Source organism: Sparus aurata, chromosome 5 (genome assembly GCF_900880675.1).
Source record: "Sparus aurata chromosome 5, fSpaAur1.1, whole genome shotgun sequence".
Classification (NCBI taxonomy): Eukaryota; Metazoa; Chordata; class Actinopteri; order Spariformes; family Sparidae; genus Sparus; species Sparus aurata.
In genome coordinates this window covers 14,078,194-14,092,677 of record NC_044191.1, presented here as the reverse complement: position 1 = coordinate 14,092,677, position 14,484 = coordinate 14,078,194, and the positions used below count along the sequence as shown (strand labels likewise).

The window sequence follows — 14,484 nt, the reverse complement described above, 5'->3', positions numbered from 1 at the left end:
ACTTTGTGGTAAGGAGGTATGGTAAGCATAGTGGTAAAATAATCCAAAAGTCATACTTAAGTAAAGTAAAGTTATTGTGTTATAATAATACTGTAAAACTGAAAGTCACTCATACAAGTACAGTACAGTAAAATCAGATTTATTTGTTTATTTTGGAAATAAAAAATGAAAATACTCAAGTAAGGTAGGCTATAATTACTTCAAAGTACAGCATTTGATTGTGTTGTAAATCATACCCAAAAGTCATAGAGTAAAAGTAAAGAGACATTGCGTCATAGTAAAAGTCTTAAAGTATCTTATATTAAATGTATTTAATTATCAAAAGTACATGTATGTATACTGTGGGTTGACTGATCATCAGCATCAAGGTTGTTTATTTTTTAATCTGATTGCTGATAAAATAAATTCATCCAAAAAGTTCTACTTTGGCTCGGATGCACCATGTAAAATGCCAGCTAACTAGAAAATGACATTATCGAATAAAAGTAGTGGGCAAAAAGTGTGATATTTGCATTCAAAATGCAGTTGAGTGGGAGAATAAAGTGGCAAAAAAATGAAATACTCAAGTATCTCAAAACTGTACTTGTGTAGAGTAGTTGAGTAAATGCGCTTAGTAACATTCCATCACTGGAAGTAAGCAGGCAAACAAACTCATCCACAGTTGAAAACGGAACAGAAAACATGAACCAAGAAATCAAACATGGAGTGAGCCACGTGATGGTAAATAGTTACCAATTAGTAACATTTTCTCCCATGAAGTATCCAGCCCATTTGGTCTGTGGGATCAGAGAAATCAAAGGCTTCATGCCTCAGATTAGCTTCAGTGAGGAAAACAGGGATTTGTCCTGCATTAAAAGTTAAGAGAAGTGTGAGGAGTTAACAGTCATACATACCGCTATATACTGTGTATAATGTGTGTCTATTTCAAGCTCAAAGCTTGCATGCACAGCATCTCCAAAGACAAAGAAGTGTTCAGTTATACTTATAATCATGTTAAGGGTTGTCCTTTTATGACTTCTTTGGCTTGTTTCTGGGGAAAAACACTGCAAAAGTAACAGTTTTATATATACAATCCTAGATGTTCATATATATATATATATATATATTTTTTTTTTTTTTTCAGAAAGATTAAAGGAGACACATGACTCTTATGTTCAGGTTCAGATGTTTATTTTGCGTTACTACTGAAATAGTTTTGCACGCTTCAGTTTTCTCATACTGTCCAGTGCTGTAGCTCTGTATTCTCCCTCCTCCTGTATAGCTCCTCTGATTGGTCAGCTCATTCACACCTGAGCCAGCATGGCTAACAACAACAGAGCACAAATAAGCATAAATTCTGCAAACGATTGACCCTTTGATGTCGTGTGATGTCACAAAGTCACAGCTTTAAAAAAAAACAGACTGCTGAGGAGGCGTTCCAGGAGCTGTGTTTTCTGTGGGAGAAAGGAGATTCTGTTGCTGCGGACTTTGACCCTTTTGAATGTTCGAGATCTCTTACATGCATAAGAAACCTACATAACACACTGAAGGAAAGGGAAACAAAAAAAGGTATCCTTTAAATCTAGCACATTCAAAGGAAACCGATTTCTGGCTTTGTCACGTTGTTCCCTGAACATGATTTATGTAGGTTTTTAATTACCTGCGTATGAATGTATGCCATTATAACAGCTGTTATAGCTCGTAAAACTAGTTTACATATCCACCTGCAGGTTCCCATCGCACCCTTTTTCCCTGTAACAGCTTCCTTCTCAGGCAGAAAAGTATGTTTCTTTTCGTTCTTGAATTGAATAATACAATTATTGCATTTTTTTTCCAGTAGGGAAGAAAACAGGATAAATAAATGCATATAAGAAATTATGCGGATCTCTTAAAAGCCCTGTTTGGTGTCGATCAGCTTTCCCTCAGCAAAATAAACCTCCTTGGCAGCTCCACGTCGGAAACCCATTATTCTCTTCGGTGCAGTGATTTAATGGCATCTTACCAACGTTTTACAACTTTTATCTCCAGCCTCTTCATTATTTGGTAGGCTGCTATCTCTCTCTCTCTCTCTCTTTCTGTGTGTGTGTGTGTGTGTGTGTGTGAGAGAGAGAGAGAGAGAGAGAGAGAGAGAGAGAGAGAGAGAGAGATAAATGAGAAAGGGAGAGGGAGAGAGAGAGAGTCGTGGTAGGCGGGTTTTCCGCCAGCAGGGTTTGGTTGATTCTCTATTGATTTGTTGGAGGGGCAGTTGAGGAGGAGGAGGAGGAGGAGGAGGAGAAAGTGAAAGGGGAGGAGTGGAGGACAAGCCCCGGCCTGGTGAGGAAGAGAGAGAGATGCGATTGTGCGTGTTTGGGACGAGAGGGGAGCTCAGAGTGATCGCAATCGAGGCAAAAGTCCGACCGCGGAGGGAGCGCACTTAAATCACGTGGGGGTGTGGATGTGTCCGGGGGAAAAGTAAAAGTGTCGTCGGAGTTGACTTGCGCTCGCACTTTGTTTTTCCTCCTCACTTTGTTCGGTTCTCCACTCCCTCCGCCCTGCATTCCGCGGAGCAGCTGTGTTTTAATGCCCCTGCGCACCCGAGGAGGAGAGGAAGGAGAGAGGAGTGAGGAAGAAGAGGCAGAAGAAGAAGAAGAAGACGGAGAAGTGAGAAGGCCTGGACACCACCCCTCCTCGCCCTTTGGAGGTCTGTCCACTCTCCCCTCCTGGCCCTGCATGGACGGGGATGGGGAGAGCCGGATGCTGTTGCCGCGGGGCTGAGCGCCTCACCTCCCCGTCTCTGGTGCGACGCTTCCGGCCACTGCTGCTGCTGATCATCGCTCTCTGCTGCGGTGTTCACTTAGGTAACAAACTACACTCCAACACCGCAACAACTAGTGCGTCTCTCGCTCGTGATCGCAACAAATCTGTAATTTTACGCACCCTGTTATCCAGTTTGGCACTATAATTGTTGTGCGCTGCACTAACAACAAACACAGTAACAACATTTATTTTCAGTCTGTTGCGTTTAGTTGCCATCAGAGATACTTAGTTAGTTATTAAGCGTTTGTAATCATTGTGTGGCCGATCCTAGTGTTGGGCCTGACAATGGCTCTCTCTCCAGCGGCAGTGCAGCAGTCTGAGCACGGATCGAGTTTCTCCTCCTCTCTCCTGGGCCGTCATTCTCCTGTCTGCCCCTTAATGGCTCATGGAGGAGGGGAAGAGAAGGCAAGAGAGGGTGACTACCTCTCCTCATGTCCATACACAACAGACTGCAGCTTCAGTCAGAGCAGTCTGGAGGAAATCAGAATGAATCAGAGTGTGTCTGATCATTAAATGATTAAATCATCAGTGTTGTAAATCCACCTCAGCCAATCGTGGCACACAGTTTATGTTCAGTTGCATGATGCAAATCAGTTCAATGCATCAGGAGGAATAAAGTGACTGAAGTTACACGAGGCAGTCGTTTTAAAATGAAGTAATGCTTCTCTGGACAGCTGCACACAAAGGCGAAACTCACACAGCCAGTGTGGCAGAAAGAAAATGAAGACTTAGTAGGGCTTATGGACACCTTTTTCTTCTGTGCCAATGCAGAGGTCATAATTTACTAACCTCTTACTAACCTTTTATATAAAATGGTGAAGTTCGATAAAGACATAGAGGCCTTTTTTTAAATTCCGTGCACTAATAAGTCAAATGTCCTCTCTCCAGAAACTGGCTTTTTTTTCTCTTGTTTTTTTCTTCCACAGAGTGTATGTATGTGTGTGTGTGTGTGTGTGTGTGTGTGTGTTGCTTTGTGTGCAGGGGGTCAGGTCGGCTGTTGTGGCGGCTGTCTGTTGAGCAGTCACACCTCCGGTAATTAGTTTAACACGGCTCAACCAGCGGGGCAAAAACCGCCTCTGCACACACAGCCTGGTGGGAACAGGGCAGGAGACCACTTCACGTTTAAGACCCTCCTGGCACCCTCTGCTCCATGTGCGTCACCTGGAAAGAATGTGTATTATTTAGGCCAAACATAAGAGCTTTATTTGTTATAACTTGTACATATTTCATTGACGCTGCAGCCGTCGGCTCGGTGTGTCCTGTTTAGACGGGGGAAGCAGGAATGTCTGAAGTGTTGACTATTGTTCGCACTCCTGAGTGTCTGTCGAGAGAAAGAGAGAGAGTGCAGTGAGCTCCTGTAAAGCTTCATATCTTAAAGCTTGGAGGGGCTGTTTGTGTGATTCGAGCTCAGTGTGTGAGAGAGTGCACACAACAAGGTGATCGATAAGCACTTCACAGGCCATTCCCTCGGTTGAGAGATGATCCCAGTAGATCCCTTTCTGATCTCCAGAGATCAGAGAAGTTGGAGGCTGTCGAGGCGGGGACAAAGAATGGATAAATCAAGCCTGAGAGATTGAGCTTTGGGATCTTTTGACCTCTGTCTGAGAGTAGGGAAGAAGCCTGAGGATGCAGGGAAGAGAGATTACCCGGGGGTGAGGAGACCCGGCCAGGGAATCAGACTGAGAACAGAGTAGAATAGAGCTGATGGAGGGGAATGATTTGAGCTGGGGGGGAAAAATCTGACAACAGATGAGGCTTGAGAGGGAAAAAAGAGTTGAGACCTGTGCGATGATAGAGGCAGCCTGGAGAGGAGTTAAAAGGGAGGTTATCATCATGTGAGGACATGGAAGGAGTGGTGTGAGCTTCGCTGTTTTTTTTATTCCGTCCATATCAGAAACTTTGCCTGTGATACAAACGAGGCTTTGGGTGTGTTGAACAGTTCCTCATACTCATCCTCTTCTTCGCAATATTTTCAAATCAATTCAGTATTCATCACCTCGACTAGACTTACCACAAATTGCTTATTTATATGCATAGATTGGATTCTGTCTTTAAAGTAAAACCGTGCATGCATAGAAGTGGCTGCATGAAAGAGAGATCATGGAAGGCCTTGAAGAACAAAAGAATGAAAACTGTGCTTTGATACTGGTTCAGGATATTATTAACCGCTTGATGCATTCACAGGAGTGAGTGCAGGGTCGGCTGTAGAGCAACACAAAGGGAGCTCGTGAAACTTCAGCACATGCTTGTCGTCCGAAAGGTTTCAACCTTGATATAAGTCGGAGGCTGGAACCCCAGTCCTTCTCTTGCAGGTTTGACTCCCTTCTCGCTACGTCGCCCTGCTGGGAAAACGCCAGTGAATGAGCGCTCTTGTGTGTTTTTAGAGCAGCTCATGATTCTGATACCCTCGGAAAGAGAATAAACCGGCTCTGATTAGATTGGGGAGCTGTATTTAGGTGCTGCGGGGCAGATAGGAGGGAGAGAAGCAGGCTGCTGGTGCGCCCAGTCTAAGACACAATGTGTCCTCAGTACTCAGACCGTCTGTACAGTGGTGGTTGGCATGGCAGGCAGCCTGTGCGAGTGTGTGTGTGTGTGTGTGTGTCTGTGGGTTGGTGTCAGTATTTAACAGCCAGGAGAGAGATTCTGAAGCGTGGTGTGAGTGGGGGTCTGTACCTGCACCCTGATTTCTAAAACTCAGAACACTACTGCCCCCAAATGGTGGCGCCCGACTCCTTCCAAAATCATATAAGTGTATAAGGGGAGCTGGAATGTGCTCTTTGCTTGTGTTGTTGTATAAGTGGTTGTTAAGCTATAGTGTGACATTGAGGGAATCCGTTGATTTCAGTAAAAACCATGCACTTTTGCTTTGCTATTACGAGATCATACCACCATCTGAAGACCACGGACTGTGTGTGTTTAACACACAAACAGCATTCTTTGTAAGATAGCTATTTGTGTATGTGTGCAGCTGCCCATACACTGCAGAGCCTCTCTCTGGCCTAATCTAATAGGAGCACGCTGTGACTGATGCATTAGGTCTGGTCTCTAATCTCTCACTCTCGCTCGACTCCCTCTCCCTCTCTCTGATGATCTATGATATAAAAGGCTGGTTTGACCCTTGTTACATTCAGAAATGTAGCAATAGATAAAACATCAGGGGCAGTTTCAGACCATGACATTTGTTCCTGATGGGTAAACGTGCACAGAATAACCGTCTTTTGGATGCATTTCATTTGGCGCTCGAAGTTAAAGCTGTATGCAAACATCCTATTATATTTAATTAATGTACTTTTGGTATATATCTTCTCTGCTGAAGCTACACAATCACAAACACCCTCAATAAGGACTGCGCTCCTTGTATTGTCTCTTTGTCTTTATCGTCTCTGTCTATAGTATTGTATATGTTATGTGCACCTGGGCTATATAAGTAGTGTTATCTCACTCCTTGTGGGAAGAGATTCTTTATCTTTTCCCTCTGGCTGCTCTTTGGTTTATTACACTTCAGGTTTATTATATTCGCAGAGCGGCACTGCTGATTGATCATGACTTTCAACCAGCGGGCAGCTTCTTTTTCCAATTTTATTAGGTAGGATAGCGTTGTGTGCTTAACTTCAAAGCTGTCCACACACCGTAGTCCTTTGTGTGCACATGAACTTTCAATTTCTAGATAAATGCAGCTCTCAGTGTTGTACATACCTATAATTTTTTGATACATGATAATCTTACGGCTGCTTATTTTATTTCTCATTTATTTATGTTATATGCAGACGCATAAGATTGCATACAATCAGACAATTTAAAGATAAGAGATGTGTCAGGAGAGGTCAAGAGGCCCTCAGGCTTATACAATGGACCTAACCACTATCAACAAAAACTCACACAATAAACAGATCGATAGATAATGACCCAATAAAATAAACCTGCTAACAATATTTCCGAATCTCTCTCCAGGCCAGTGCCAAGTGGCCACCCCTCAGTGCCGTATCCAGAAGTGCACCACCGACTTCGTCTCCCTGACCTCCCACCTGACGCCGGCTGTGGATGGCTTTCACACTGAATTCTGCAAGGCTCTACGTGCGTACTCGGCCTGCACCCAGAGGACGGCCAAGTCCTGCCGGGGGAACCTGGTGTTCCACTCGGCCGTGCTGGGCATCTCCGACCTCATGAGCCAACGGAATTGCTCCAGAGATGGGCCCACCTCCTCCACTCACCCCGAGGTCCATCATGAGCCCTGCAACTACCACAGTCGAACCCAGCACGCCCACACACACTCCCACGTGCATTCACACACACACTCCCACGCTCACGGCCACAGCCATGGCCACTCCCAGCCCGGGTACCTGTTCTGCGGGCTGTTTGGGGACCCACATTTGAGGACGTTTAAGGACAGCTTCCAGACTTGTAAGGTGGAGGGGGCGTGGCCTCTCATCGATAATGACTATCTGTCGGTGCAGGTCACTAATGTCCCCGTGGTACCTGGCTCCAGTGCAACAGCGACCAATAAGGTGAGATGGGAACTGTTATGATGTGAAAAGCAGCTATAAATGGTTCTTCTAGGGTCTAATTTTCTGTTATTAAGGCTGAAAGAGTTTCCTAAGTGAGAGCAGCTGGTGTAATTTAGCTTATTTCTGTGTGTGGGTGTGTGTGCGTGTGTGTGTGTGCGTGTGTTAATAAGAGGAACCTTTGCAAGTTTTTTTCTTCGTCTCAGAAAAAGAAATCTTATCAATGTGAGGCAAACAGCCCACCGTTGTTGTGACCTATCACTTGTGACTGTGTTGGAAAGCTAACTAAGTTAATGGCTGCACATACCCTGACCTCTAATAACATGGAATGAGATGTGTGAAAGGACCCACTGTTTACTTATGTGTGTGTCTGCAAGTATGTGTGTGTGTGTGTGTGTGTGCATGTTTCATAAGTGGCACTCCTTGCACTCAGCTTAAGGCACTATGTGTGTTAAAGGTCCTTATCCCTTAATGACAAAAAAGAAAAAGCACCAGCGCACGCATCACCACCACCACCAAATGGATGACGAGCCGCACAAGGTGATCTTTGTGGTGTTAAAGAAGTATTGTTGATGTTTCCCCCAATGATCTACCCTCTCCAGCTTAGTCAATAGCTTTAAATATTAAAGCACATACACACCCGTGTATACACTTAGGCACCCACTGGTCGGAAAACACACACACGGACACACACACATATACACATTAAGCAAATAGTAGAGTTGCTACAATGTGGAGCCGAAGGTTTGACCTTGTGTCGGAGGTGGGGTTAGTTGTTGGTCACGATTATTAAGACACACAAACACGCCCACATACACACACCCTCTCACACGCACACACATGAATTAACAGCCCTACAGGCTTAATGGCCTGCCAGGCCTCATTCCTCACGGCTGTCATGTGAACAAAGCAGCCATTCACCGGAACTATGATGCTAGTGCTAACCGTAATGCTCACACCACCACACCCAGCATCCACCGCCGCCTCCCCTCGCCACTGGTGCCCTGTGTGTTTTCGTGTGTGTGTGTGTGTGTGTGTGTGTGTGTGTGTGTGAGACAGCATGTTTGCATAGCTGTGTCAAATTACAACTTGTTAAAAAGTCATTTAGCCATTCCTCAAATGTAGTGTGATGAGAGTCAATTACCTGTGTAATTGGTGAATATTTGTGTTTGTGTGTGTGTGTGTGTGTGTGTGTGTGTGTGTGTGTGTGGGTGGGTGGGTGGGTGTGATAGAGAGAGAGAGAAAGAGAGAGAGAGAGCAACATTTTCATTATCAATTGATCTGGGGATTTTTTATTTTACTAAAAAGTCACAAAATAGTCATGTTTTTAGTATTGTCAAACCAAAAGTTGCTCAATTTACGACAACAACAAAAGGAGAAAAGCAGCAGATCTTCTCCACAGAGTTTTTCTTTTGCTTGAAAATCCATTACCAAACTAGTTGAAGGCTGCAGCTAATTATTATTTTCATTTCTGATTAAATCGCTGATTACTTTTTTCAGTTAATTGGTTACTCAGTGTGTAAAAAATCAATAAAATATCCATCACATTTTCCCAGAGCCCTAAGTGAAGTCCTCAGACTGCTTGTTTTCTCAGACCAGCAGTCAAAATCCAAAAGATATCTCATGCGTCATATATGACAGAGTAGTATGGCAACAGTTACACAATTCTTTCAATCGACTAATTGCTTACTCAACTAATTATTTCAGCTCTAATCTTCTCTCTGTGATTGTATTGTCATTCAATGAACACACTTTAAATATCTGTAACACTAACTGATGCTCCCTCTCTACAGATCACCATCATCTTTAAGCCCTATGAGGGTTGTACAGACCAGAGGGTCTACCAGGCGGTCACTGACAACCTCCCTGCCGCCTTTGATGATGGAACCATAAGCAGTGGAGACCCCATCCACTCTTCTGCTGGAGCAGACGGTGCCACTGGGAAGGTCCGGGCTCTGTGGATCTCTGAGCGCAGCCCGGGGCACCACGTGGAGCTGCATGCCGGCTACATCGGTGTAACTGTAATCATTCGCCAGCTGGGTCGCTACCTGACCCTTGCAGTGCGGATCCCGGAGGACCTGGCTCAGGCCTATGATGCCACCCAGGACCTGCAGCTTTGTCTGAACGGCTGCCCCAGTGGAGAACGCATCGACCAGGCGGGGCATCTCCCCCTGCCTCTCTCCCCTCCTGCGCTTGGCCTACAGCTTCAGCAGCTGCGTCGGCCCAGCTATGCCTCACAGACACAAGCATCACCCTATGGTGCAGTGCAGGTTTTCGGCGTGGAGGGGGCAAAGGAACGCTGCAGGGAGCAGCTGGAGGTGCAGGACATTTACTTCCACTCCTGTGTGTTTGATCTCCTGACCACCGGGGATGCTAACTTCACACTAGCCGCTTACAGCGCCTTGAAGGACATGGAGAGCCTCCACCCGCACCGAGATAGATGGAGGATCTTCCCCCGCAGCTCTTCCACATCCACCTTACAATCTGATTCTCAGCCTATCACACAATTCACTCTGCTCCTGCTGTGTGCTCTGAGCTCAGCGTTGATGTAAGAACAGGAGTTGGAGTCTTTGTGTTTGTGGGCTGTATGTGTATGTGTGTGCACTAAGGAGAGAGTTTTTTTTTTTTGCTGAGCACTGATATTAAGCACTGATTCCTCTGTCATGAAGAGGAAACAGCAGGCTGGACGGTTATTTGGAAGTATTTCTGGAGAAGCATCTCACCTGGCAGAATCAGCCCTTTGGGGAAAACCACAGGAGACGTGATGACAGCTTCCACAGTCTTCGGAGCGGACATTTGACGGTGACACAGATGTACTGGTGTGGATGGGGGGCGGCAAGTGTGTGGATATACACTCCAAACTGTAAATAGCTTGTCTTCAGTGCACAGTGTAATGTTTGTTTATTTTGTGTCATTTCATGTGATTTTTTTCTTTTAATACCTCAGACAGAGGAAGTTTGTTTTAACAGAAGCACTTTATATAGTTTTTTTTGTGTTTTTTTTAAACAAATCCACATCAGTGTTTCTTCCTCTCACCTACTGTCCTCCACCAAAATTCTGGAGACCATCTATAATATGATTATTGGTATTTTCAAAGTAAAAGTCTGTTGAATACAAAGAGCTGCCATTTTTGTTAAAATGCATCTTTCCTCAAGTAGCTGATTTGACCCAGCGCGTCATTTTAAGTCAGTCAATGTGAGTTGTTCTCTTTTGAATGTATTATGAATATTGTCACAGCAGATGCCATCAGTACTATTTTGTTGCTGTATGAATTTGTTGTTTTTCCTCAGTCCTGATTTCAAATATGTGCAAGTGTGCGTGAAAGTGTGTGTGCGTGGCTGAATCAGTATTTTTTTTTTTTTTTTAGGTGACATGGTGACATGCCTGGATGTGTTTTTTTTATGTTCTCTGACAATCATGTCAGAAGCACTCCCACCTTTTTGCCAAGAGGCTGTGACAATACCGGCTCATGTTTGTTGCTCACTGTATTATTTGATGTGTTGATTTGAGCCAAAGACAGATAATTTATGGTTTTCATGTACAAAGAAATCATAACTCAACACCAAACCAGCACCCTCCTCCTCCTCACACTCTCTCCCCTTGTTTTTTTTAAAGTTGCTACTGTAGAAGGTTTTTCTCTTACTGCCAGAATTGATGAGCTGCTCCTCACTGGGATACGTGTAGAATACTGGAGTGAAGACAAAACACTGCAAATCACTGAGAAAACCTTACCACACTGTCTGCTGAGACATGTGCTTTGGCAGTGTATTGTGTATCTCAATTTGAAACCTGATAGAAATGTCAACCCTTTAGACTATGAGCCTATAACACTCTGTAGAATTATGCCCCGTTTGGTTGGTCATATAGGCCTAATCTCATTTTTTTTGGCCATCATGTGTGAGTGTCGGTTTGGTAAAGAGTGACTGGTCAATGTTGAAATACTTAACTTATTTATGATCGTAGTGTCCTGTAGAGGAAGTTAAGCTCCATATTCTTGCTGTTGGATAATAATTTAAAAAATGTCAGATGTGATTGTACTGCCACCTAGTGGTGCTCCGTTGCTATGTCAGTGTGTTACTCAAGGCGCTCAAAAAGAAAAAAAAATCATGAAAAAAAAACTGTGTGCAAGTGTTTTATTTAAAAAAAAAAACAATAAAGTCAAAATGTTTCAAGCTTACTTCCTGTTCATTAATGTCACATTCACAGGAATATACAAAAAAAAAAAACAAATCTAACAGGATATTTGAAATGTTTCTTATATACATTTCCAAAAAAGTTTAACTAAGTTTCTGCACAATCTTTCAAAGAATCTAACGGAATTCGGAATTACAGATGAGCAAGAAAACGCACAGATCTGCGCACAAACACATTTAAAACAGTATGTGCATTAACCCATCTGTCTGAGGTTAGGTTCTGATCAGATACCAGGTTTGGCCTCACAAACACAATCTGCCTTCAACTGCCAACGTCTGCAACACCTGGGAAGTCAGCAAGAAGGAGGCTGAAATAGGCGCGACAAAAGACGAAGCCTTTCAAACCTGCTCCTCCTGTGATCCTGACAGTGGATAATCTCCCGTTCAATCCAGGAGATTCCAATTCAAAACTCAGTATAAGATCATTGTAATGAAGCCAGCCACAAAGGTGATGGTGGTCAACTTCGTTTGTCTAAGTGCAGAAATCCACACTGTTCAGACTTCAGACAACAAAGAGTTCCCCTCTCTGGGTAAGCTTTCTTTTCAAGGTCACACGGTGCATCAGGCCATCTCCAACCATCTGTAAGTTGAAACACATCAAGATATTTGAAACATGTTAGATAAAATACATTGTTGTTTCACCTCCATGAAGGTGATTAAGGACCTGGTAATTTTTCTCTCGGCTGGCTATTTAGTCCGAATAAAACACACTGACTCATTCTCTTACCACTTGATAACGGCGTAAGTTGTCATCAGGGTGTTAAAGATGATGATCTTCATGAGGAGCAGTCTCATAATCATGACAACCACTGTGTTTGTCCACACAACAACTCCAACATCTGTAAATCAAACCACACAGACCAGCGTGAGGCCCAACATCTGTATGATCACACAGACTTTTCTAATTGTTCGCACACAATTAAAACTGACCTTCTGTCTCTTCATATTCATCGCAAATCTTGTCGTGATGATCTGAAATCATAAAAACAGTGTAAGATAAATAGTAATTTTCCTAAATTTGTGAGTAGAAATGAGTTAAAACCAGACCCTCCTCACTAACTATCAGCTACAGTCCTACCTGATGAGCTGGTGTGGCGTCTCCTGTTGACTTTTGGGTGTCGCCTGTGGCTCACAGAGCAACTGTACGATGGCCAGTCACCGGTAGCCACTGTGATGATCGCCACAGCGCCATGGCCACGGTGCTTCATGTTTACAGTGATGCTGGATGGTGAGCTGGAAATGTGGTGGCCCTCTGATGGTGACCTCCAACTGACCTCGAGGTGTCCTCTCCTGAAGTCACTCACCATACAGATCAGCAGGGTCCAGCCCAGCCTTTCCCCTGACAGGTGGACTGGAGGGGCCAGAGATGCCAGCACGCTGCCCTCCACGGCTCCTGAGAGATGGAGATAGATGTAACTCGAGGGGATAGCGAACCATCTCTAATTAAACTAGTAGTTTAAGTTATAATTTGAAGCAATTAACATGTATTTTATTGGTCATATCTGAGCAGCTTGCAATGTGAATGTGATGGGCAAAATGATCTTCCTCTTCATTCTCGTCCACCCGTACAAGGCTATGGAGACTTTGTTGAGGTTATTTAATGCTGGACTGAGAACTTCTATGTGAGGGACTCAGGTCAGATTTTTTTCTGCGACTGTCCAAAGGACTTTATGCGCGTTCTCGAGTGCCTCATCTCAGTGGCTCTTTCTGCTCCACTAACAGAAAGCACAGAGAGTGACTAACTGTAGTTTAGAAATTAAATTTGCTCACAAACTTTGCTTTCCGAGTAGCTTCCCAAGACTGTAAAGTAGTTATAAAAATGAGGCATTTATTATAAAAATGATGTGTTTGCTATTTTGCTTTCAAAGACAGACGTTCAAACGGTGTAGTGTAACAGTTTAGTCAAGCCCTCAAGCATTTATCGCCAGATACAATTCAAAATATGTCAATCATTTATTTTCGTGCCGCGGACTCTCATAGATCTTTGTCATTATGATGAAGAAACTCCAAATGAAGAAGTCAATACGCCAGAATTGATAATGTCAAAGCCTAAGGATAGATAGTGATGTAGTATTACACATTTCAAAACTCTGAGGTAAATTTGCAATTTTATGCTACATGAATTATATTGATTTGACTTAATGTGACATTCAACAGCCACTGATTAAAATAAAAGGTCATGCTTTTTGGATATTTATGATTTTCGCAGGTGCGATGCATTTTCTTGCCTATTGATAAAAAAAAAAAAACACACAATCATGCATTAGAGATTAAAAGCTCTTACCTGTCCATAAATAGATGATAGGAAGATAAAATAGACCCCTGGATGGCTCTGCCATGTCTGCTTCACTTACAGTAGCTACAGTGAATTAGTGTATGTGTTTGCGTTCATGTGTGTGTGTGTGTGTCTGTGTGAAATGGGGGCATGCCGTTTGGCTGACAGGAGCATTGCATTATGGGGTGTTGGCACGTCTCATTGTTGCGACCTTATACTAACAATGGATGCCCCCAGCTGCCATCCAAACACACACACACACACACACACACACACACACACACACACACACACACACACACACTCACACACACACACACACACACACACACACACACACACACACACACACACACACACACAGGGAGAGAAAGAGAGACAGACAGTGTGAACACTAGTACAAATGAGGCTTTATCTGCATTTATATAGTGGGAGACGGACAAGGACAGGACAGTCAGGAGGACAGGAGAAAGTCAGTGAAGATTGTTTGAAGAGCTGGAGACACACCTGCCACCGGCTGTTATATCTGAGGTAAGAAACTGATCATATCAACACACCCAGAACATTAGACGACAGTCTTGTAGGGTACACCTGCACACAGACAGACACACACACACACACAAACACACACACACACACACTCACACACACAATCTCTGTTTTTCTCTCTCTCTCTCTCTCACACACACACACTGTATTTTTTGGATGAGCAGTGGGCGGGAGTTAACTGTAAAAGAGA

The 14,484-nt window shown here is 43.8% G+C and overlaps 1 protein-coding gene across 2 annotated transcripts in view; it reads left to right on the top strand.

Moving 5' to 3' along the window:
• rgmb (repulsive guidance molecule BMP co-receptor b) overlaps positions 1-11,454 on the top strand; it is a 59,587-nt gene extending 48,133 nt beyond the window's left edge. Inside the window, exons 1-3 of one of the 2 annotated variants that reach the window (XM_030417556.1) lie at positions 2,214-2,816; positions 6,727-7,280; positions 9,071-11,454. In XM_030417556.1, the coding sequence (XP_030273416.1) occupies positions 2,699-2,816; positions 6,727-7,280; positions 9,071-9,829 (1,431 nt within the window). In that variant the 5' untranslated portion in view covers positions 2,214-2,698 and the 3' untranslated portion in view covers positions 9,830-11,454. Of the gene's footprint in view, positions 1-2,213; positions 2,817-6,726; positions 7,281-9,070 lie in introns of those variants that run through there. The other variant, XM_030417557.1, reaches the window with a different exon arrangement.
• The last annotated feature ends 3,030 nt before the right edge of the window (positions 11,455-14,484 follow it).